The sequence below is a fragment of the Pantherophis guttatus genome, chromosome 9 (assembly GCF_059756535.1).
Source record: "Pantherophis guttatus breed Tessera chromosome 9, ASM5975653v1, whole genome shotgun sequence".
Taxonomy (NCBI): Eukaryota; Metazoa; Chordata; class Lepidosauria; order Squamata; family Colubridae; genus Pantherophis; species Pantherophis guttatus.
Window position 1 is genome coordinate 32,234,899 of NC_142071.1, and position 23,043 is coordinate 32,257,941.

Consider the following 23,043-nt stretch of genomic DNA (forward strand, 5'->3'; position numbering starts at 1 on the left):
GGTCAAATTACTTGCTCTGCGTTTTTAAACCATCCTTTCAGCTGTAACCAAGCTTTGAAACTGCATTCTTGTCTCTCTGGATTGAGAAGACTTGTTTGGGGTTTCCATTGTGAAAACTTTACTAAGACCGATGGGACTTCAGGGACTGAAGTTCTGTAGATTGGGAGGAGGTTTAGCACAGAAAACAAAGAAAGTGGCCACGTCAGTGTATAGTATTGTTATTCCACATACATTTTAATCACTTAGGCTTTCAAGGTGTTTGTCCCAAAAGTATCTAACTTTTTTTTAATCCCTTCTCAATTTCATTATTAAAAATAATTTCATATTAAAACGTCTTCCCCAAATGGAAAAAACTGGACAGAAATCAGTTCTCCCAATATTACACTGTTCAATTCATGGCTTATAACTTCTTTGCCTGTTTCATAAATCATATTCACCGCTGGGAGGAAGGAGGGAATCATGGACACCTGGGGTTGGACAGAGATGAGCAGGCAAAACTCAACTCCTATTCTCTCTCGGAGCTGTAGGTGATCCTCATGATACCACTGGGGGAAGGAGGAGGACTCAGCTCATTTAAACAAATAGGGATCTCCAAGCCCAGAGGGATCACATTCGACAGGAGTGAAGGAGCTAGCAGGAGTGATGGGGGAGCCTCTCAGTAACCCCCAAGAATAGGCAAGCTCCTGGTCTCGTCACTACCACCTCTTACAATACTAGAAAACACAGTATCAACAGTAGAGACCTTCAAATTTCTAGGTTCTACCATATTGCAAGACCTAAAATGGACAGCTAACATCAAAAAGTCATCAAAAAAGCACAACAAAGAATGCTCTTTCTGTGCCAACTTAGGAAGCTTAAACTGTCCAAGGAGCTGCTTATCCAGTTCTACAGAGGAATGATGGAGTCTGTCATCTGCACCTCTAGAACTGTCTGGTTTGGTTCTGCAACCCAACAAGACAGACACCGACTTCAGAGGATCATTAGAACTGCAGGAAAAAAAATGGCTACCAACCTGCCTTCCATGGAGGGCCTGTATACTGCACGAGTCAAAAAGAGAGCTGGGAAAATACCTACCAGACCCCTCGCAATCTGGACATAAACTGTTTCAACTCTTACCCTCAAAATGGACGCTATAGAGTACTGCACACCAGAACAACTAGACACAAGAACAGTTTTTTCCCGAACGCCATCACCCTGTTAAATGGATAATTCTCTCAACAGGCTATTCACATTAGGCTGCATTGCTACTGGTCTTCTTATCGTTCCTGTTGCCCATCTCCTCCCACTTGTGACTGCATGACTGTAACTTTGTTGCTTGTATCCTTGCAATTTATACTGATACTGTTTCCTAGTATGATTTGATTGCTATGACTATCATTAAGTGTTGTACCTTATGATTCTTAACAAATGTATCTTGTCTTTTTATGTACACTGAGAACATTTGCACCAAAGACAAATTCCTTGTGTGTCCAATCACACTTGGCCAATAAAGAATTCTATTCTATTCTATTCTATTCTATTCTATTCTATTCTATTCTATTCTATTCTATTCTATTCTATTCTATTCTACTCTACTCTACTCTACTCTACTCTACTCTACTCTACTCTACTCTACTCTACTCTATTCTATTCTATTCAACTGACCCTGCAGACTGGGCTGGTGGGGGCTTGGGGCCCAACGCACACTTGGGAAGCCAGAGAGTCCCTGCCTTTGATTAATGCATTGTGCGGGCTAGACAACCTCTGTGATAATCACAGAGACCAGGGCTAGAAAATATCTGGATTGACACATATTCCACTTTTAAATGCCCAACGACAGATTACGGATGGCAAATGCAAGATGCCCTCTCCAAAAAAGATGCATTAATTCCTTTTCCAGAGTTAGTAACCGTCATTAGATAGATCCTTATGCAGCTAGTGAGGAGACCCGCCTCCCACAGGCTCCCTCGCATCTGGTGACTAGCCCTGCTAGATGGATTGTCCCCACTGAGGCTTCCAGCCAACCAGCCTTTTGTCAAAATTAAAAACATCTGCAACTGGCCAAAATGCAGGATCTCGACACTCCCAAATTGCTGGTTCCTGTTGTGACTTGAATAGGGTGAAAGCACAAAAATTGCACAAGCTCATCAGAAAAGCATCCCAGGCAAAAGCCACAAGTGGAAAACAGCAAAAGTTGCCCACAGTCCCGGGAATGTGGCTTCAGACATTCCATGGGATTCCATGGTGCTTCGATCCCACGCAAGCATCCCTTCTCCGTCTCTGCTGTGGGGGAAACGATGATGGTGCCACCCCTGGGTAACATCCTGATCCTGGTCCTCATCCTGACTGCTGTGAGGAGACCTGCAGCCTCCAGGGACGGTCAGGAGGGTTGCCGTTAACAGCAGCAGCGGATTCCCCTGACCAGGAAGGATGAGCTGAGGGGTTTGTAGAGAAGAACCGGTTGCTCTTTGTCCACCGCCACGTCCGTCTGTTTTGCTACTGAGGAAGATCACGTGAAACTCCTGTAAGAAATGCCAGGCCTTTATCACCCTTGGCCTTCCTCTTTCCCTGGCAGCAGCTCTCCCAACCTGAGCCCTCCGTCGTACAACCCAGTTGGGTCGAGCTTAAAAGGGGAAAGCAGTGCAGTGCCTGGGAGTTTGAATGTCCGCAGTCATATGACATCATCTGACCGAAATGAAGCCGGGTGTAAAAAGGGGACAAAATCTATGTCCGTCCTTGCAAGCCGCCTGTGCTTCTGCTCCATCCGTGCAATGCTTCCCAGGTTGCTACCCAGTCTTTACATTGCTTTCTTTTTCAGGAAATCACTTTGGCCAGACCATACAGGTGGTCCTCGCATAATGACTGCTTGTTCAGAAACCATATGAAGTGACGCTGGCACTAAACAGACGGTGCTCATGGCCAGTCCTCGAAGCTACAGCCACTGAAGAATTCCTGTGGCCACATGATCAAAATTCACAGCATAGATTCAGCTCTGTCACCGTGATGATTGCCAGCAGGCCACTCTGGAACCCTTTCCCTTATTTTGGGAAATGTTTCTGTGAGCAAGAATAATTCTAGAAATCGAAGGGCAAAAATGTCCATCGCTCTATTCACAATATGATAATGTGGGATATTTGCTATAGCCATTTCAGAGAATATGACTATTTTTTAAAAAAAATGAAGTTTTATTTAAAATAAAAAAGGATACTCAGGACTGGAGAAGGACATTCCTGGCTTTTTTAAATTGACAAATTAAAAAAAAACCACGACTTCAGTAGCCTGGCCCTTCTGGGTCTTTGAAGAGAGCATCCCCAGACCAGAACGGTCCCTTGCCTCATGGCTGAGGAGGGATTGGCTCCCTGCAGGGAACAGCCTGGGAAAAGACAACCCCCCCCCCAAAGTCTTTGGGGTGTGTTGCTGTGGAATCAGGTTTGCATCCAGCTCAGCTGTTATGAGGAGACAAGGGGACCTACAAGGCACACCAGAGAAGAGGTTATCCCCGGCTAAGCTCTTTTTGGCTGACTCGGCACTTCACCTCCCCCCTCCCCAAAGAAAACCACCAGGAGGGTCTTCCCTTCCTCCTGGAGGAGCAGCATGGGAACCACAGCAGCTGGACCTGGTGATAGCAGAATGGGCACCAGCTCAAGAGCTTGCCCCAACTTCTCAGAGAGAAGGGAGAGTGTGGCAATGATGTATTGCCAACGAAATGCACCCCTTGGCTGCTGGTTCACTCCAAGAGAACCAAAGGGCATTTCAGCCAACTGAAAGAATCAGACTTTTGTTATCCAGCTCCAGCAATTCGAACAGTGATTAGTACGGCCAGAAACAGGACGTCGCTGCCCTAAAGCTAGCCTCACACCACACAAAATACCTTTTGCTTCTTTATTGTTGGCCGACTGTCTGGATTCAGAGAATTCTGGCTTGTTCAATAAACCATGGCTACGAAGTCCATGAATGCAGGGGATCATCATCATTCTCTTAAGAGGAATTAAGGCACCCGCCAACTCCAGGGCTGCCTTGAATCGGGGACGTTATCTGGGCCAACATAACAGACTTTAGTGTTGTGCAGTGACAGCCTAGGACAGCATGCTGAGTCCTTATATCAATTTATATAGATCTATACTTCACACAGCCTGCTCCCTCATCCTATCAGCCAGACTGAATGGTAACATCCTTTCAAATTTGCAAAGAAATAAGTCAAAGATATTTCTGCTATAGACTCCTAGAATTGAGGAGGGCCACTACTCGCAAAACAATCAGAGCTGGCTTTCCTTCATCCAAGACATTTGATTATTTGCCCGCAGAAAGGAAATCTCTTACACCAATCTTTTGTCAATATTAGGTTATTTCTTGTTCTCATCAACGTCGTTTTGAATTTTTCGGGTATTTGGAGGTAGGGGATATACACAGGCTTTGTAAGGTAAAAATACAAAGCTCAGTTCCTAGTGATTTCATGGACACATCCGTGTCATTTTCTTGACAACAATACCGAATCACCGTCTTTGGGAAAATATGTTTTGCTTCCAGTCTGAAATTGTCTGGTGGTCCCAAGCAGAAAGTAGCCAGACCTGTAAAATTGTAAAACTGTGCCATCCTCTGCTATCTCAATCCAAGCCTCCCTCCACTTTGTTAGGGAACAGTCTGAGAATCCCTTCAAACAAACCATAAATCCACCTGTCAGGGATCATGGAGGTGTTAGCTGAGTAAAAGTCTTGCCGTTGATGAGAATTATCACCAAACAATCAGGTACTGAAGTGGTTCCTGGTTCCTCCATGGGTTGCAGTGGGGGGTAAAAGGCTTGGAATAACCAGCACACATACACAAAAATTGAGAACATTTGGAAAAGTGTTCAGAGTGGATTCTTGGAACTGTTAGGAAAGGGCCAGTGTGGGGGAGTGGAAAGGATGTTGGACTAGGGAGACCTCAATCTTGCTAACAGTTAACATTTTCCAGAACACCGAAGAAAAGACAAGGAGGTTTGCTGTCCTGGGTCAGAGAAGAGAAGAACAGAGAGGAGCTGACTGGGCAAGTGAAAACAACAGGAACCTTGGGGGAAAGTCATCTTATCACCTTGGATTTCACAAATACAACAGCCAACAAAATTGGAGCATGTTTGTCCTTGCCCACTTGACCACGGAGGAGCCCATTTCAACAAGCTTTAAAGAAGCCGTATGAGGCGGGGCAGAATCCTCAGGCAGAGGAAAATACAAAAGGGGTTGAAGCTTCTCCAAAACATGTTACTGCCATAGAAGCAGAATCACAGATCCCTTCCGCAAGGAGAAAAAAAGCGAGGAGGGGAAAGCTTAGGAAACCGCTGCTCAGGCGCAGACATAAAAGGGGTGTCTATAGGAAATGGAAGATGGGTGGGATCACTAAGGAAGTACTGTATCTACAGAAGTAAAGGTTGAAGCACAAAAGGAGCAAAGGCATGCAAGGGAAATGAACTGTCACGAAAAGGGGGGAGGGGGGGTGGCAATAGTACCGGAGGAGAGAGAGAAAGGAAGGGATGGGCCTTCTGTCCGGAGGAGACGGTCAGAGGGCAACAGGTGGCCAAGGAAGGGCAAAGCGCCTCAATCCCTACTTTCTGTTGGATTTCTCCTCAAAGGGGAACCCTGGTCAAGTGGGCCAGGACAGAGCAACTGGCCACTTGGAGCAGCAAACCACGCTAAGCCCCAAAATGGTTAAAAGAACTCCTAGCCAACCCAAATGAACTTAAGCACCCGCAGGGTTCTGATCCACCACACTGAAGCGTCTTGACCTGCGTGTGTGAAGGTCAGCTCCTTTCCGTCCTCCCTGAAGACCCCTGGAAGACCAGGCCGCTGCCTGCCCAGGGAACTGGGGTGGGAAAGAGGGCCCAGGGCCACGAGAGACTGCTTGATGCAGGGATTGGACAAACCTCTGAAGCCGTCGGGGTTTGGGAATGTTTTTAAAAGACCACGCTGCGTAGCACAAGCCAGCCTGTGTTTATTAAAAAAAAGCACAAGACACGCCAAACAAGCTGATCCGCTTTTCAGACAGAGTAACCTGTTAGTTGACCAAAAGAATGCCAGGGATATAATCACAAGTTCAGCAGAGCATCTGAAGAGCCTCCTTTGAAATCCTAAGAAAGAGAACACCACAATGTAGGCTGGACTCTGCTGTCACTGGGCGGATGCAAAACTGGTTGAACAATCGCTTCAGGCACACACACACACACACACACACACGCAAACACAGAACCCAGCAGTTCTGGGCCAAGTGGAAAAAGGGCATGGAGAGGCATACCGTAGAGTTCTGTTCTAGGTCCTGCTCTCTGCAATATTAGAAAATACGATTATTAAATTTATGGTAGACACAGAGAAGAGGAATAGCAAACACATTAGAGGCCAGGATCAAGTTTCAGGGTCTTCCTGGGCCCCACAGCGAGAAGATACCAAACGGAAGAATTCCAGCAGAGACAAAGGATGGGAAACAGAAGCATAATGAGGGCGGGATGGGACGGACGACAGTGGCAATCGATACGTATCAAATGATCTGTGCGTCTTGGTGAATCAGAATATGATGACCATGATGACATAAATAAAAGATGAAGATGTAAGCCAAAGCATGATGCAGCTGCAAACGAGGCAAATGCAGTCGTAGGCTGCATCCAAGAAATGCAATCAGTATTCTGTATTTATCACAGCACCCTCAATTTCTATCTGCTTCCGAAAAAGACTTCAAGAAGCTGGAGAAAGTCGGGGGGGGGGGACCATGGTAGGGGGTGGGGTGGGGGAAAGTTTGGAGACATTAGGTATGTTTAGCCCAAAGAAGAGAAGACTGCAGGGAAATTTTGAAGGGCTGTCATAGAGACAAGGGGGTCCGTTTCTTCAGTGCCATTCAAGGAGCTGGCTTTAAATGATAGGAAAGACGCTTGTAAACTGGCTATCAGGGAGACCTTCCTTATATTCTAAGACTTCTCTAATTTGGTGCCTCTACACATTCTGGATTGTAATTTCCTCTTTGCTATCGGTCACGGTGGCTTCATGCAGTTTTCTGTATTGGAACTACATTCTTTCTTCCTGCAGAATTTGTCCCATTCCGAATCCTCCATATCCCAGAGCATAAAGTGCTTCATCTCATGCAGGAGATTCTGGCTGTGAAAGGAATTTCAAAACTATGCCAGTCTCCCATCCTGCCCCCCTCCCAAACTTACCCTGTTTGATTTCTCTTCTCCTCCCGAATCACAGGTACCCTCGTTGCCATGGTGAAAGCTGGGAGGCATTTGTTTTGCAGTCCATGCAGTTCCTTGCTTGACTGGCACTTATGGTTCCAGGTGCCTGAGACTCACTGCTGCTTCAGCACCTGTCCTCTTTCTGCAGCCTCAGGACCTCCAGACAGATCAGACTACAAATTTCACTCACCAACCTAAACGGAAAGACCTCAGTCCACGGGACTTAAACTCACGTTTGCCCTCATCAACACCTAAAGTACTCCAGGTGTCTGGCTGCCACTTTTAAACCGCAGAATGCCAGCGCATGGTTATTCCATTGATACAGATTTCACAGATATCTCCAAAATAGCTTGTTCCACAGTTGCACTCACCCAGGTAATCTCCTTCAGTATACATCGAGGTACTATTCCCTTCTCAAGCAAATTTACCAATTTCCTCCCATAGACTCCCCTCACAACAATCCTCAGTGAAGGAAAAATCCCTTTGCTGATGAAGCATGTGGGTGGCCTACGGTCAGCCCACCGATACATCTCTAGGAATATCAGGTGAAACTACACACTCTACTAAATTGGCAAACACTCTCTTCCAAAACAGAAGACAAAGGGTCGGGAAAACAGAGCTCAACCTTTCTTTTTCCCAATTATGTCCACTGCAGTTTCTTGGGAGACGGGGTGTATTTATCTTCTTTTAAACAGAGGCTACAGTTCACAGTCTCAAAAACCTCTACAGCCAGTTGCAAATCAGTATTGCAGACAAATAAGTGAACGTGGGCAGAGGTCACCATGCCAGCTGCTCAGCGATCACACACACACACACTCCTCTCAGGACTGGGAGGAAAAGTGCAACTTGTTTCTCAGTTGTGCAGTCAAAGCCGAAGAGCACCTGCAAACTCCTCCAGCCTTTGACCAGACGATTCCCTGAAGAGCAGCCTTGGGGGTGGGGGAGGGCAGCTTGTCTGCTTTCAAACAGCAAGATGGAAGACCTTCATCAGCAAAGGCATTTGGCCCCACTCTGGGTGAAAAGGAAAGGGCAACTATCTCTTGACCAAAACGTTCGGCTTGGTTAGCAAGGCCAGGCAAACCTGACTAGCCCCAATGAAGGGAGAGGACTAGGGAGAGGACTTGCATGCAACTTCCCGCTTAGGCCACGCAGGTGAGATTTCAAAGGTGTACTTCTCCTGCCCAGGTGCAGGCACATTCTACAATAGCTTAGACTGAGAAGTAACATATAGAATATCTAAACAGCCTTGGATAAACCTAGATACTGGCCTGCCAACTAGACAAAGTCACTCAGTGAAGTGGTTTAGGAGTACGGTATAAAGGCTTAGCAGGGATGGGCCTGATTAGTGCTTGGACGGAGATTGCTGGGAAATCCCAGGACTGCAGTCTAGACGGGGAAGGGGTGGGGGGATCATGGCAAAAGACAATGGCAACTCAATTCCCTATTATTCCCAAGAAAACTACATGGACCTGTCACTGGACTCACCAGGAGCCGCCTTCAGCTCAGGGGCTTTCTGTAAACTCAAAATGCCTCCCTGGTGTTCCAGGGTGACTGTCATGACTTTGATTCCGAAAATCTGCACACAGGACAACGTTCTACAGTAGGTTTTCTTCTTAGCTCCTTCTCTTTCTTCTCCTTTCCTCCCCTTCTGTTATTTATGCCAAGAGCAACACTAAACAAAACACTAGCTGAAGTGCCTTTTGGCTTTTACTCAGTCTTGGTGAAAATGTTACAGTATCGCTCTTGTTCTGTGGAGGACAATAACAGACCCTGATGAGCACTGAGGCTGCAAGATGCTGGTTATCAGGAAGGCTAAGCAAAAGACCCATAATGCTGAGCCTTTTCTCACCGTGCCAGTGAAAACGACAGGCTCCTCCAGAGAACTTGGAGCAAGCAAGGGGGTCAACAACTAAACAACTTCCAGCAGCCTCTCATCAATGGCATATAATTTTCAGGGCCCTCAGGTACAACGTGTGAGCGGTTCCATCAACTGAATTGCGCTGCATAGATTTAGCACTTCCAGAGAACGCTTATACCCACAACTTCCTTTGAGCTAAAAAATTATTCAGAGCCCAGATAAAGTAGTGAATAGCCAAAAAGTATTTAACACATCCTTCCATCACTCAAAAAGCACCCAGGGAATCACTGAGTGAAGAAGCTGGCAGCAGCTCTCGGCTTCTTTCCCCGTCAGCTTAAGCTTCCTTCTCTACAGAGACTCACTTGCAAACCTGTCTCCAAGAGCCCCAGAGGTACTGCTAAAGAAGGGGGCTTCCGATCAATGACAAAAAGATCCCCCGCAAGATTCAGCAGGAGGTGAAGGTCCAGCGGCCACATTGCTGGTCAGATCCGAAACCCAGGGTAAGCTGAAGGAGCTGCCAGAGCGCCTTGTTCAGGAGGCACAAGGGTCTCTCTGGCACGCCAGGAAGGAGCAGAAGAGCCAGAGGGGAGGACGCTTCCTTTCATGCCCACCAGCCAAGCAGGCAGCCGAACAGCTGATCTGCCCTGCGCTGCCTGCCTGCCGCCTCCATCCTAGAGGGGGCCCTTTAAGAGGGTACAACAGAACTGCCTTTCCCTGGTAGGGCCTACAAAAGACTCCCCCAAGAGACAGGCTGTCCTTTCAGCAAAGTAGCCACAAAATTATCCCCCCCCCAAAAAAACCCCAAACCAAAACCAAACAAAACCCCAATATCTTATTTTTACTTCCACTACTGGCAGGTGCGAAGCCACAAAGGGAAAGCTCCTGAAGGGCAAAGCTCTAGCAAGGCAGCCCTTCCCACTTCAGTCACCGGCCTGGAGCTGAAGCCCATTGCAGATTGTTCAGCCACTCAATTGCATCTTTCTCTTGCTCATCTCAAGGATGTGAAAACTCGCTCTCCTTTCCCAAATAACCGGGAGGGAGGCAAGAGTCCGCTGCAGGGACATCAGATAAGGCTCACTTGGCCTTTCGAAGAACGTAGATAAAAACCAGAACGGCTCCAGCCAAGCGCATTCCCAGTCCTTCATCCACTCCCACTAAACAGCCAAACCGGTATCAACAGGAGCCCTCAGAACAATGCAAGTGTAACGGGGGCAGCAGGGGCATTCTGCTCATCTCCCCACCACAGGACCCTTGGAAGCCTGAACTCCGGACTGTGAGCCACGGCACACAGCGAGGGAGACTTGGGCATCAGCAGGGCACTCCTGTTGCATGTGAGATTTCAAAAGAAAAGCATAAGAGCACTGGCCACCAAAAGGGTCGGCATTCAAGGGCCTGCAGGATATTGGTATGGTGGCTCCCATGCCCTTTCCTTTGCCCTCCGAGGAGGAGGAGGGCGGCTTTAGACCCTCGCTCTCTGGCTCTTGAATGCCAGCCTTTTGGACGGTTGATGCCACTTGCTATATTTGTCTCATAAAACAGTCATCAGTTTTGATAAGCAACCTTTGGATTCTCTCATGATTTTCTTTATCACAGTTAGACATTTCCAAAACTCTTAAAGTAAAACTTAATTCCAAATTCATTATTATTCCACTCCTCCTCCTTTTTGTGCTGCCTTTTGAAACTTGAAGAATGAGAATAGGGCACATCTTTTTATTAGCCTCTGTTGATACTGTCTGTGGAAGTTCTTTCTTCTGAAGAATAGGATAAAAATATTTCAGATAATACACATACAAATAAACTTCTACAACTTTCAAACTTCTGAAAAAAACCTTTGTTATAAAATTGAAATGCCTTTTTCAAAGAATGTCCCAGGGTCCCAGTTTTTTCAGAAAATGCCCCATAAACCTCCCTGTCTACCTAAGGCAGGTAAGCCAGTCTACAGGCAGGATTCTTGTCAGCGTGGTTCCCCATAATGACCTTCTTCCTACTTCAAATCTAACCCCTGACTGAACCATTCAAACTCTCTGGTGGAATATGTAAACAATCATGCATTTGTTTCTACATCTGTTGGAAGCCAATGGGCGCTCTCTGTATCACTGCAGAGACCATCTCCAGTAAAGACCACCAAACACAGAAGCTAGCGAAATGCTGTATAAACAACCTTTTGCTCATCACGGTCTCCTTCAGAAACATAGCTGAGCTTCAAGGACCAAAGAAATGGAGAGAAAAAAGAGTTTTTGTCTGCAGAAGTGCACATTTTTCAGGCTGATCAGAGGCTTGGCTTTTAATGAGCAACAATCCCTCTCCTCTCAGGAGTAGAACTTTAATCAGGTTCAGGATGCAATTCAGAGGCCAGTCAATGTCTCACAATCCCACAAACCACTATATTTCTGTACCGAGGATCCTAAACACAGGAAAAGTGTTTTTTTCTTATGCAAGTACCTGGTTTAAAATACTGTAAGAGTGTTCAGCCAATAAGCTTCCCTAATCTAGATATCATTTCACATCACAAAAGAATCATTACCAGGTAAACTTCCAAGAACGTTGCTGCCACAAAATAGTGACCTATCACTAAAAACAACAGCAAATAAAAAAGTAGATCATAGATGTCCAGAAGGCACACACAGCCTATCCAACATCCTACAAGGGCTCCCCCGTCACCCTGCCCTAGGCCTGGGAGAACGGACAAGCCTTCCACGGCTTTCTGAGTCTCATCCGGGTGGGAGCCATCCGGACCTCGGGACGATGCTGCTCCAGGGACAGGCGCCGCAAGGCCCCCATATGGGACACCAAGAGGCTCCTTCCTCCGCCTGATCTCACTGCCCCAGCAGAAACCATTGGAGGGACAGCCGGCCTCCAATCTTCGGACTGCAAGAAGGACCAGGGCTACTCTCTGCCCTGGACAAAGCCTCAGCACAGAGGCGACCTGGTGGTTCTACTGGATCATCCCAAAGACACCGATGTGGGATGGGATCCCTCCGGATTCGGCAGCCGCTACCCTCTGCCCCTGGCAGCGACGGAGGGGCCGAGGCAAAGAGCAGGAGCGGCAGCTACCGGAGCCAATGTGCTCCCCTGACAGCCAGAGGCCTCTGGGCCACGTTCACACGGGAGAGCCTGAGCCACAGGCAGCCAAACCACCTCTGCCTCCAGAAACAGCAACGCCTCGCTTTCAGCTTCCCAGCCCGACCCGAAGGAGGACTGCGGTGATGCCCAGGCTTATCCCGGAGACCTCAAGTCCTCCGGCCTCTCCACGCGACTCGCTCGGGCCCGGGAGAAGCGGCACAGGCAGCGGCCCTCCGCCTTCAACCGCTGGGCGCCCCGGGAGCCCTTCCTACCAGAGCGCGGCTCCCCACGGCAGGAAGGCCCCGGGCGGCCGGGGGAAAGCGGGGCGCTTCTTCGGGCAGGGGAGCCTCCCGCGGAAGGTCAAAGCCACGGAGCCCCCGCCGGTTCAGGGCAGGCGCGTCCCGGGGAGCCTCCTGCCAGCTCCGCCTCAAGAGCGGGGCGGCCTCGGGGGGAGCGAATGCCCGGGCCGAGGCGGGAGAGCGGGGCCGGGCAGGGAGCGGCGGCGGCGGCGGGGCCTGCTGGTCCGAGCGCCGGAGGGGCCGCAGCGTCCTCCCTCCCCCCCTCCCCCCCTCCCCGTCCAGCCGGCCCAAACTCCTGCGCCGGGGAGGCCTCGGACTGGCGTAGCGCGGCCGCGCGCCCGGCTCACCTTGACGCGAGTGACGAGGTGCGTGGCCAGCTTGACGACGGCGAAGTTGCCCTTGCCGATGGTGCGCTCGATCTCGTAGTAGCCGATGCGCGCGGGGCCCGGGGGACGGCCCGCGGTGGGCGGCGGGGCCAGGCGGGGGCCCGGGGCCACGAGCGGGGCCCCCCCGGCGCCGCCGGACACCGCAGCCGCCGCCATCTTACCCTGAAGGAGCCGACGACGACCCTCCCCCCGCGCCGCCGCCGCCGCCGCCGCCGCCGCCTCCTCCTCCTCCCGGAGCTGCGGCACCGCGTGAGCTCATCCGCACAGGGGCGGGGTCGCCGCCGCCGCCATAGCAACCGGCGGGGGAGGAGCGCGGCCGGCAGCGACGGCCGTGACGCGGGACGACGTCAGCGCCACCAGGAGCGACCCGATTGGCCCGCGGAGGAGCGCTACGGCGCGCGAGAAGGCACAAGCCGCCTCGGCCTCCGTCGGGGACGCGGTTCGCCCTCGAGAGACCGGCGCCTTCGCTGGGCCCGAAGGGGAAGCGGCGGCGACGACCTCCGGGAAGGCCTCCCGAGGCCCGCCGCCGACCTGGCCCTGCCGACGGGCCGAAGGCTCCCGGAAAGCCTTCCCCCAGCCCGCTTGCTCCGTTCAACGCGGAGGCCCGAGGCCTCCCCGCGCGGTCAAGTCGAGGTCGGTGCCGGGCACGGCAGAGGGAGGCCTCCGGCCCTGGCCTTTCGGCGCCCGCAAAGCCGCGAGAGACCCGGGCGGCCTCCAGCAGCCGCTCTCGGGCGACCGGCAGGAGCAGCAGCGGGGAAGGCCGCTTGCGCGAGGCGCCCTGCTTTTTCTTAAGAAACGGAGCCAAGGCCTGAACAGGCGGTTTTTCCCAGCCAAATAAAGGTCCTGGCAGCTCCCTGAACGGCCTATAATAGGAACTGGAAGGGAAGATTATAGGATGAATAGGAAAAACGCCATTAAGGTAGAATTAAGAGGAATCCTCATTAGACTCTCATGCAGATGGTTGGGACTAGCTCTCGGTTGTTGTTCTGGTGTGACAGCAGTGGGAAGAAAGCCCTGGCACCAGCAAGAGTTCTTAGTTCACAATGGATACGGACTAGATGAATTTGGCTAAAATCGTCACAAGTCCCAGCCGGAAATAACAACTTCCTGACCCTCCATAGATTGGGGTTTTCAGAGGGAGGAAAGAAGAGTTTGCTCTCCGTCTTCAAAGCTTCGACAAACCCGAGTCAGGATCCTGGGTTGTGGTGCTGGGCGCTGCAGGCCAGGCTCCATAACAGCCTGTACAGCGATAGGCTCAGAAGGCGCTGGGACGCCCTGGAATTGAAGCTGGAAACTGGAATTGAGAAGCAACTTCCAGTCTGGGATTCCTGAGCAAGAGCTGGGAAGGATTACTTTGTGCCCTCTAGAGTTCTTGACCAAAACCCTCCCAGGACCTTGCCAGTGGCCACATTGGCTAGGATTCATAAAGAGTTAAGACCATCTGAAATATTTACCTGGTAAACCTAGTTTACTCATCCCAGGTTCTGAGCAACTTCACGAAGGATACGGCTGTCAATGGAAACTAGTTGCAGTACTGTATTCCAGTCTCCCAGCTCTTTAAAATACACTCTCTAAAATTGAGGAAGTTAGCCTCTTTGCTAGCAGTTTAAAAGAACTTAAATATACATTAAAAGAGACTCTGATTTATCGTAATTGTTGATGTTAATTTTTCTCCTTGTACATTTTAAATTATGTTTTCCTCATAATCGCTGAGGCACTTCAGTAGTTGGTGGTTTATTAAGTAGTGATGTTTTAATCAACAGGAAAAGCAAAATAGGTCTTAGTGTGAGTTGCTAGTACAGCCAAATGATAATTGCTGTTGCTTCATGTTCTTGGGAACTGGCCCCAGGCGTCTATTTGGCCACAGAAGGTTGGATAGACCGGCTTTTTGTCTGCTGAAGTATAGCTTATGTTCCTATGGCATTCTCCAAGCAACAGGTGTGGGGAAGATGAGTTCCATATTTGAGTTCATTAGAAGAGTAGTTGCACTGAGACTAGACATTCCATACACCCTGTTGTTGTTAAGGCCCCGTCCCTAACTGGATCTTGTTCAAGGAAGATGAGCAGCCATCCGGGGCACCCTGCGTAAGATCTGATAAAATAGCTATCAACATTAATAGCACTTAAGACTTATATACCACCCCACAGTGCTTTACAGTACTCTCTAAGCAGTTTACAGCATTAACATATTGTCCCTAACAATCTCTTCTCATTCTACCAACCTCGGAAAGATGGAAGTCTGAATCAACCTTGAACCAGTCAGGATCAAACTCCAGTCTGGGCAGTTTGCCTGCAATTTAACCACTGGGCCACTAGGGCTGTTGATACCCTGCCCCTTGTACGAATGTTTGAGAAGATGAGAGTTGATCTGGTCTGATGAGGGCAGAATTTAAAGGTAAGAATGATTCACAAGATATACGCATTATTCCTTTTCTGTCTTTTTTTTAACCAGATCTTCAAAAGGCAAGAGGATAACTTCCCATTTTATATTCCTTCTCTTTGTCATTCTGTTTCTTCTACTAATAGCAGCTACCAAATGATCTTGACCTGGCCATGGAAAAAGCTATTCTCGCTGCTTCCAGAATTTGAGAGCTAAATACATGATAATGACAGTTCTAATCTATCACAAATGTTGACCACTCATGATTAATTTTGCACAATTAGTCCAGATGTTTTTTTTTTTTTTTTGCACAATTAGTTCAGATGTTTATAGATGTGGGCCATGCAGGCAACAGCAAAAGGAGAAGCTGCATGAGATGCACTCCCAGAGTTAGAGGGTTGACTTTGCAGCTGGCCGATGGGCTCTGCTCCACGTAGAGATCTGTGGCCTGCATCTTTTACTAAGGCTGTTCCCTTCCAACTGTTGCCTAGGGAAACAGCGGAATTAGTCTTCAGCAGTCCAGTGGTTGCCAGTGGCAACACTGGAGCATCATCCCCCCTGAAAGCAAAGAACAGGTATGTGGTTACCTGTTGAAAAGAGAATCAAAGGCTAATCCTTGCATGGAGGGGAGGAAGGAACTGTCTCGTGCTTAGATGGCTAACCTGACCTTTTGTGGGTTTCAAGTGAGAAAGCATATTCTGTGCCATTGCTTTATTTGGCTATTTCCATTCTACCACCATCTTCCTTTATTCGGTCATCTGCGCCTTGTTTTGTGCTGTGACCTCAAAAATACCCAACAAGGAATTGTTGTTGCCTCTCTGGCTCAAACTCAATAGAATGGCTAGATAAGACATTTTATCTGGGGGAAGGCATGAGAGTAGCTGATGTTCTGTGCTAATAAGAGGGTAGAGTTTCATTTTCTACTCCCTGCTCCAACCCTAAATATTTTGCTTTCTCCTTTCCCAGAGCTTAAGAGTTCTGCCTTGTATTTATTCCTACAGTGACAAGCATCCAGTTCTTAGCTACTTAGGGGGGTACCTCTTCTGGCAAAGGAAGACAGAGCCCCCAGCCAGAAAACAGCAAGGATTTTAACATGCAAGTCTCTAAGCATCGACAGATAGAAAGGAATTTGGTTCTTCAAGCAGCAACTAGATGGCAGATCGCATGAAGGATATTAGCACCAAAGAATATGCTCTTGGTAGGAAAAGATGAGATGCTTTGAATTGAGGGAAAACATGGCAACTCTACACAGCTAATTCCTTTTTTGTTAGTCGTGAAGTCATGTCTGACCCATCGCAACCCCATGGGCCACTTTCCTCCAGGCCTTCCTCTCCTCTACCATCCCCCGGAGTCCATTTAAGCTCACACCGACTGCTTCAGTGACTCCATCCAGCCACCTCGTTCTCTGCCGTCTCCTTCTTCTTTTGCCCTCAAATGTTCCCAGCATTAGGCTCTTCTCCAGTGAGTCCTTCCTTCTCATTAGGTGGCCAAAGTATTTGTGTTTCCTCTTCAGGATCTGGCCTTCTAAAGAGCAGTCAGGATTGATCTCTAGGACTGACCGGTTTGATCTCCTTGCAGTCCAAGGGACTCGCAGGAGTCTTCTCCAGCACCAGAGTTCAAAGGTCTCAATTCTTTGGCACTCAGCCTTCCTTATGGTCCAACTTTCACAGCCAGACATTGCAACTGGGAAAACCATCACCTTGACTATATGCACACTTTTGTTGGCAGGGTAATGTCTCTGCTTTTTAGTATGCTGTCTAGATTTTCCATAGCTTTCCTCCCCAGGAGCAAGTGTCTTTTAATTTCTTGGCTGCAGTCCCCATGTGCGGTGATCTTGGAGCCCAGGAAAATAGAATCTGTCACTACCTCCATTTCATCCCCATCTATTTGCCAGGAATTAAGAGGGCCGGATGCCATGATCTTCCTTTTCTTAATCTTGAGTTTCAAGCCAACTTTTGCTCCTCCTTCAACAGCACCAAGAGGCTCTTTAGCTCCTAATTCCTTTGCACCTCTACAATTAAACATATTTTTGTTTTGGGACTGATGATCATCCAATGGTTAACATTACACGGTTTCCTATTTTAAAATGTCAGCTATTTCGGATCTCTTAAGAAATTTTCAAACTCCAGTAATCAGGCCCAATTTAGTGGATTTCAAATATTTATTGTCCATTAGTGGCCAGGAGGCTTTGGGGTGCTGAAGAAATGGGCCGATATATGTCGCTCGCTGCCTCGGCTGAACCGGGACCAGGCAGTGGTTTGCACCACCCTCTCCGCACTGCCATTTGGCCTCAAGCAGACGTGCCGCAGCGGGGTTCCTTCGGAGCTCCCCCAAGTCCAGGTTCCCGAAGATTTGGCTCTCCTCGGGCGAAACGCTGCGCCGGACTCTGGCCCAAGACCCGGCAGGCAGGCAGGCAGGCAGGCGCCCTTCCAGGGGGTGGGACTAGGTGAGCTCCAGCGAGGCCCCGATCCCACCCGCTCCTCGGGCTGCGCCTGCGGGGCCGTCGTGGTCACCGTCGGCCCAGTCCTCGCTCAGCAACGGGGGCACAAGCGCTGCCACCGAGCGCCGCGGCTCCGCTCTCCCCGGAAGCCTCCGCGGCGGCGCCCAATCCACGTGGCCAGCAGCTCCAGGGCTCCCCCTGGAGGCCGCTCGACGTCACCGGCCGAGGCCCCGCCCCTCCAAACGCGTCACTCTTCCCGCCCCCAAGAGGGCGCCGGCGAAAAAAGCCCGCGAGCGGCGCCCCCTAGGAGAACGCCGAGGCGCCAGGCAGCCCGGAGGCGGGATTTCCGGCCAGAGCTGCGAAGACCGCGGAAGTGGGTCATCGCGCAGGCGCGCTGCGTGGCGGCCGGAGCGGGGGAGGGGCGCGCCCGTCGGAGCCGCGGGGAGGCTGAGGGAAGGCCGAGCGGGCGGAGCGGATCGTCGCCGAGGAGCCGCCATGGAGGCGCGGGGGCAGCCGCAGTCGCCAGCAGCGTGAGTGCGGGGCGGGCGAGGGAGGGACGCAGCTTCCGCCGAGCCCGCCTCCTCCCGCGCGGCGGGGCCCTGGGCGGCCGGTTCCCATGGCGACGGGCGGGGCGGGGGAGGGAGGGAGGGAGGCCCCCGCCCACCCCTCCTCCTCTCTCTCTCTCTCTCGGCAGGGACCGGATGAGCCAGGGGGACGCCAACCCGGCGGCCGCGGCCCACATCGCGGAAGACGTGCAGGGCGACGACCGGTGGATGTCCCAGGTGAGCCGTCCCCCGGGGCAGAGGGCCGGCGCGGGGAAGCGGAGGAGCCTTCGGGGGCTTCACGCTGCTCGTCTCCTTCCCTGCAGCACAACCGCTTCGTCTTGGACTGCAAGGACAAGGAGCCCGACGTGCTCTTCGTGGGCGACTCCATGGTCCAGCTGCTGCAGCAATACGAGGTACGGGGCCGATCCCTTCATGGGCCTTTCTCCTAATTCGGTAAAACGGCACATTCGCCCTGTGAGGCAGCATTCCCCCCCCCTCCGCTCACCAGCTTCAAATGGATCAGCACCGCCCTTGGTTTCCAGTGGAAAAGCTTGGATCGTTCTGATTTGAAAAGGGAGGGCAAAGGCTGGAGCCGCCTTACGGAGACTGTTCCTCATAAAGCAGGATGCCAGCGGATGTCGAAAAGGTTCTTTGCGTCTCTTACCCTGCAGGCATATTTCTAAGCGGTTTGAGGATGCACAAGCAGCTAGGGTAGACCAGGGGCCACCTCGGTGGGCAACGACTGGCCCCCAGGGGACAGTGCAGCATCCGAAACTCACAGAAGGCATCGTGGCTGGATTTTAGTATCATAATTTGGTTGTTTTTTGTGGTGTTAGTTGTGTTGCATCGTGGGAATGGGCATGGGAGGGTTTCCAAAGACAAACCGATTCCATTCCCAATCCTTAAAGTTTGGTAACCTCCAGATGATCGGAAGTGTCCAATGCACTTTAAGGGTTGCCCATCCTTATCTGGATTGCAGATGACCCAGGATGGACTTTTTGCTTCAGCCTGAATAAAAATGTTCCCTTTTTTAATCTAAGCAACCTCTGAATGCTTAAGTATATCAATAGTTTATTCCTGAAATCCCCTGCCTTTGTTCAAGGATGATTCTGAAAATTTATCATTGCAGATATGGCGAGAACTTTTTTCACCATTACATGCGCTGAATTTTGGGATTGGTGGAGACACTACAGGACATGTTTTGTGGAGACTGAAGAATGGTGAACTGGAAAATATTAAGCCCAAGGTAGGGTGCCTGTAATTGTGAGAAAGAACAAAAAACCTCCTGTAATATTCTCCCCTCCCTCCCTCCCTCTCACACACACAGACAAACACCTGCTGCCCTTTGCTAGCTTTTGTTATACCCAAAGCATTTCTATGTTATTCTAATTCAGAGCCTGATTGATATCTGTGACTGGCAAGGGAGCGGAGAGCTGCTGACTGCCATGTTCCCTGGGCGCTGAAACGTTATAGGGGCAGCATGCGATGTTTCCTTTTCCTCTGAAACCGGGTAATGCAGAAATCATTGCGGTTTGTCTCTTTCTGGTCCCTCAATCACAGGTCATTGTTGTTTGGGTTGGAACAAACAACCATGAAAACACAGCAGAGGAAGTAGCTGGTGGAGTAGAGGCCATCGTGAGACTGATAAATACCCGGCAGTCCCAGGCTAAAATTATCGTACTGGTAGGTAAAAGTAGCATCTTCGATGCATTTGTATATTTTTGTAACTTGTTTTTTTTTTTAATCAGGTTGAAGGGAAGCATCATAAGAAGAACTGTGCTGGCTTTTGTTACAGAAAGTCAGTTGGAGAAGCCTTATCTTGGCTGAGGAAGGGAACTGGAAGTCTGCCTCAGACAATCATTAATTTAACCATTGTTTTTGACAGCTTAATTTTTCTAAGCATCTGGATAATTTCTTCCACAAAGGCAACTCTAAGATCATGTTCATGTCATGGTCATATTCTGCTGAAAAAGGAAGGCTTTACGCAAGAGCAATACATGATAGTATAATTTTCCACATACTGATTAATCTTTTAAAACATGGCTGTTGAAAAGCCAAAAATGCATTTGTGGGAGTTTGGGAGACATTTTAGGAGCAGAACACGATAGATGCTTCTGAAAGACGAGTAAGAACAAAGGTCTCCGCTTGCCAGAGAGGCATGTGTGTCCATGTCCAGACAGCAGACAGAGTGATGCTAGGCCGGGGGGTTGGGGGAGAGCTTTCCGTAGGGTTAAGGAGCCTGCTAACCTGCCCTTCTCGCCTCCCTCGTTCAAGGGCCTGCTCCCTCGAGGCGAGAAGCCAAACCCCCTGCGGCAGAAGAACTCCAAGGTGAACCAGCTCCTGAAGGCCTCCCTGCCAAAGCTGGCCGGTGTCCAGCTGCTGGATGTGGATGGAGGCTTTGTGCACTCGGATGGCACCATTTCATGCCACGACATGTTCGATTTTCTGCACCTAACGGGTGCCGGCTACACAAAGATCTGCAAACCCCTCCATGAACTCATCATGCAGCTGCTGGAGGAAACCCCAGAAGAGAAACAGGCAACTCTGGCCTGACAGCCTCCCCATCCTACCCCATCCCAGCGCCATCAGCCCAGTTCTTTTTTCCATGGCACTACTGAATCCTCGCTCAACGTGCTTTCCATTGTTGAATGTTACTGGGTGTTGTGTTTAGCACTGGAAAGGGGGGTGGAGGGTGGCACGGCCAGTCCCACAGCCTGTGGCTGGCCAAAGATGTCCCACGGCCTCTTTGGTCACTTGGCCTGAACAGGTTTCTTCTAACGGGATCTCCCCATAGCCGTTTCTCCCTCATGGGGTGGTGAAAATGCTGGTCAGCGGCCCGCTGGCTCCTGCTGCTCTCCTTCCCATTCCTGCCTCCTCGGTGTCCAGGCTGCCCACAGCGCTGAAATGCCTAAACTCATCGGTCGCACTCACATTCCACTCCCTGGACTGAAAAGTAGCTGCTCCTTTAAAAGTTGGAATTGTTTGAAGAGTTTTTATATTTACTGGATTTGGGTTTTTGTTTTAAGTGATATTAGCTGCTTTCTTGCTTTGGCAAACAAACAAAACCAGAACAGGAGACAGCTACCTGTTGACAACTTGATACACGTGAACAATTATGTTGTTGAGTGAGTGAACACATTTAACTTGGCTATTTCATTTGTTTGTTAAAAAGGATGTGTGATTCCTTTGCTGGGAACAGGATTGGGGGGTGGTCGGCTTCGGAAAACTTGCCTCTGAGGTATGTTGGTGCAGCACTCCCAACTTGTCCAAGGCCTTGGAGCCTGTCTACTCACTCCCATCCAGATTAAACTGACGCTTCTCCTTGCTAGGTTATCATCTGCAGAATGCTCATTTTTAAGAGCAAAAAGCCAGTGATTGTTCCATTGCACCCCTCCCCCGACCCACCCTTCTTGCAAGGCCGGAGCTTCACAATCCCAGGGCATCCTTTTCTTTTTTTCGGTCAGCCTTGTACAAGTAATTTACTCATGCAAATGAGGCCTCTGGTGGCGGCCATGTCATCTGCCCATGATATTCCAGGTCTGCCAGAATATAGGCCCCTTGTGAAGGGAAGCCTCTTTCTCTGGGCTTGGTGTGATGAGAAGTTTTTAGAAAGTGTTTCTGAAGCATAATGCCTCAGTTCATACTTCCAAGAGATTTTTCTGGGAAGAACTTTCAGTCTTAGATAAGTGAGATTGTGGGAGAAAGATTTTATCCCTAAACAGGCAGTGAAGAAGGGAGATACTTCACCTCTTTTTACCTGAGCGAGTGATGGACAAGGGTCTGCTGCCTCAGTTCCCCAAATGTGGTTTGATGCCAGAGAATGCAGTGTAAGGAATGCAGTGTGTGACCCCCCCCCCAGATGTTACCATGATTTCCCTCCCCCGTAGGCCACCCCAGCTGTAGCCCCTGGAAGGTCACCCTTTACCCCCTTGGCTTTACATTTGTTCTGAGAAGACTTCTTCATTCGTGGATGAGCTCTTGACCACGCGTGTCTTCCTGAGGCTTCTGCCCTGGGTGGTCCGTGGTCATCCAGCAGCCATCTTTTCCCTTGCATCTCCCAGCACAAGCTTCAGCTTGACAAAAGCACAAGGCTTTGCTCTGTCAAAGAATTCCCAGAATGAATCTGCCCTCCTGAGGCGCTCTGTGTTGGCATCCTGGGATTGGGATGGGCAGGGGCCATCATAGCGGCACCTTGCTGCTTTCCTGCAGAGATGCCTGAGGCTTGCACCGTGCTTGGCCGTTTCTGACCTGTGACTGCTTTGTAGCCCAGCGGCTTCTCTTGCATCCAGGCCTTGGCCAGCGTCCTCGGATGGGGACTTGATCGCAACACTAAGAAAGCCCCGTGTCTTCCCATGGGACTGGCAGCCTCACCAGAGCCCCCTTGAGGTCCCTGCTGCCTCCTTGGCGCCAGCGATCTATATCCTGCTGCTTCCCTGCATCCCACGGAGGTCCTGCCCCTCACATGGGTTGGCTCATCTGCTACCGGCCGAGGAGCACCACTTGCTTGTACAACCAGCCTCCTCCTCCTCCTCCTGGGCTTTTCCTTGCAGACCCTCATCTTGTTCCTGTTTGCCAGCACGTACTGCACCCCAAATCTTGTCTGTCCTGTGATGTTCCAGCATTGCCTATTTTCTATTTATTGCAGCCGATGGGAGTGTAGACGAAGGCGGGGTTGTCTTGTACTTGTAACCTGCATGTGGGGAGGGGCTGCCTTTGCTTTGCAGGAAGAGCTGAGAGTTGGGGCGCAGCCGTCGCTCGGGCCCCCTCCCGTCAGTGGCTTCCGGGCGCCCCGGAGGGAGGACTCTGCTCTGGCTAAGTGGCCTCGATGGCTGGTAGAGCTCATTGGTTTCGTGCGTGTTTCCATATAAAGATCTCTGTTCCATCCACAGTCTTGTCCGTGT

General features: G+C 50.3%; 2 protein-coding genes across 6 annotated transcripts in view; one reads left to right on the forward strand and one right to left on the reverse strand.

Annotated features, from left to right (window-relative positions):
- SIK3 (SIK family kinase 3) overlaps positions 1-12,962 on the reverse strand; it is a 45,640-nt gene extending 32,678 nt beyond the window's left edge. For 2 of the 5 annotated variants that reach the window (XM_034425216.3, XM_034425214.3), the window contains exon 1: positions 12,739-12,962. In XM_034425216.3, coding sequence (XP_034281107.2) covers positions 12,739-12,933 — 195 coding nt within the window. In that variant the 5' untranslated portion in view covers positions 12,934-12,962. The remainder of the gene's footprint in view (positions 1-12,738) is intronic. The other 3 variants (XM_034425217.3, XM_034425215.3, XM_087875995.1) reach the window with 2 other exon arrangements.
- A 4,881-nt stretch (positions 12,963-17,843) lies between these two features.
- Positions 17,844-23,030, forward strand: PAFAH1B2 (platelet activating factor acetylhydrolase 1b catalytic subunit 2). The gene is made up of 6 exons (XM_034425211.3): positions 17,844-18,127; positions 18,292-18,379; positions 18,466-18,555; positions 19,272-19,388; positions 19,703-19,825; positions 20,417-23,030. Exons 1-6 carry the CDS (start codon positions 18,093-18,095, stop codon positions 20,693-20,695), a joined length of 732 nt encoding a protein of 243 aa, XP_034281102.1. The 5' UTR covers positions 17,844-18,092; the 3' UTR covers positions 20,696-23,030.
- Positions 23,031-23,043: the final 13 nt, after the last annotated feature.

Bases quoted from the DNA above. Each gene is read 5' to 3' on its own strand.
- PAFAH1B2 (XM_034425211.3), top strand. From the start codon at position 18,093: ATGGAGGCGCGGGGGCAGCCGCAGTCGCCAGCAGC. The intron at 18,128-18,291 runs GTGAGTGCGGGG...CTCTCTCGGCAG, and splicing joins CAGCCGCAGTCGCCAGCAGC to GGACCGGATGAGCCAGGGGG. The intron at 18,556-19,271 runs GTACGGGGCCGA...TTATCATTGCAG, and splicing joins AGCTGCTGCAGCAATACGAG to ATATGGCGAGAACTTTTTTC.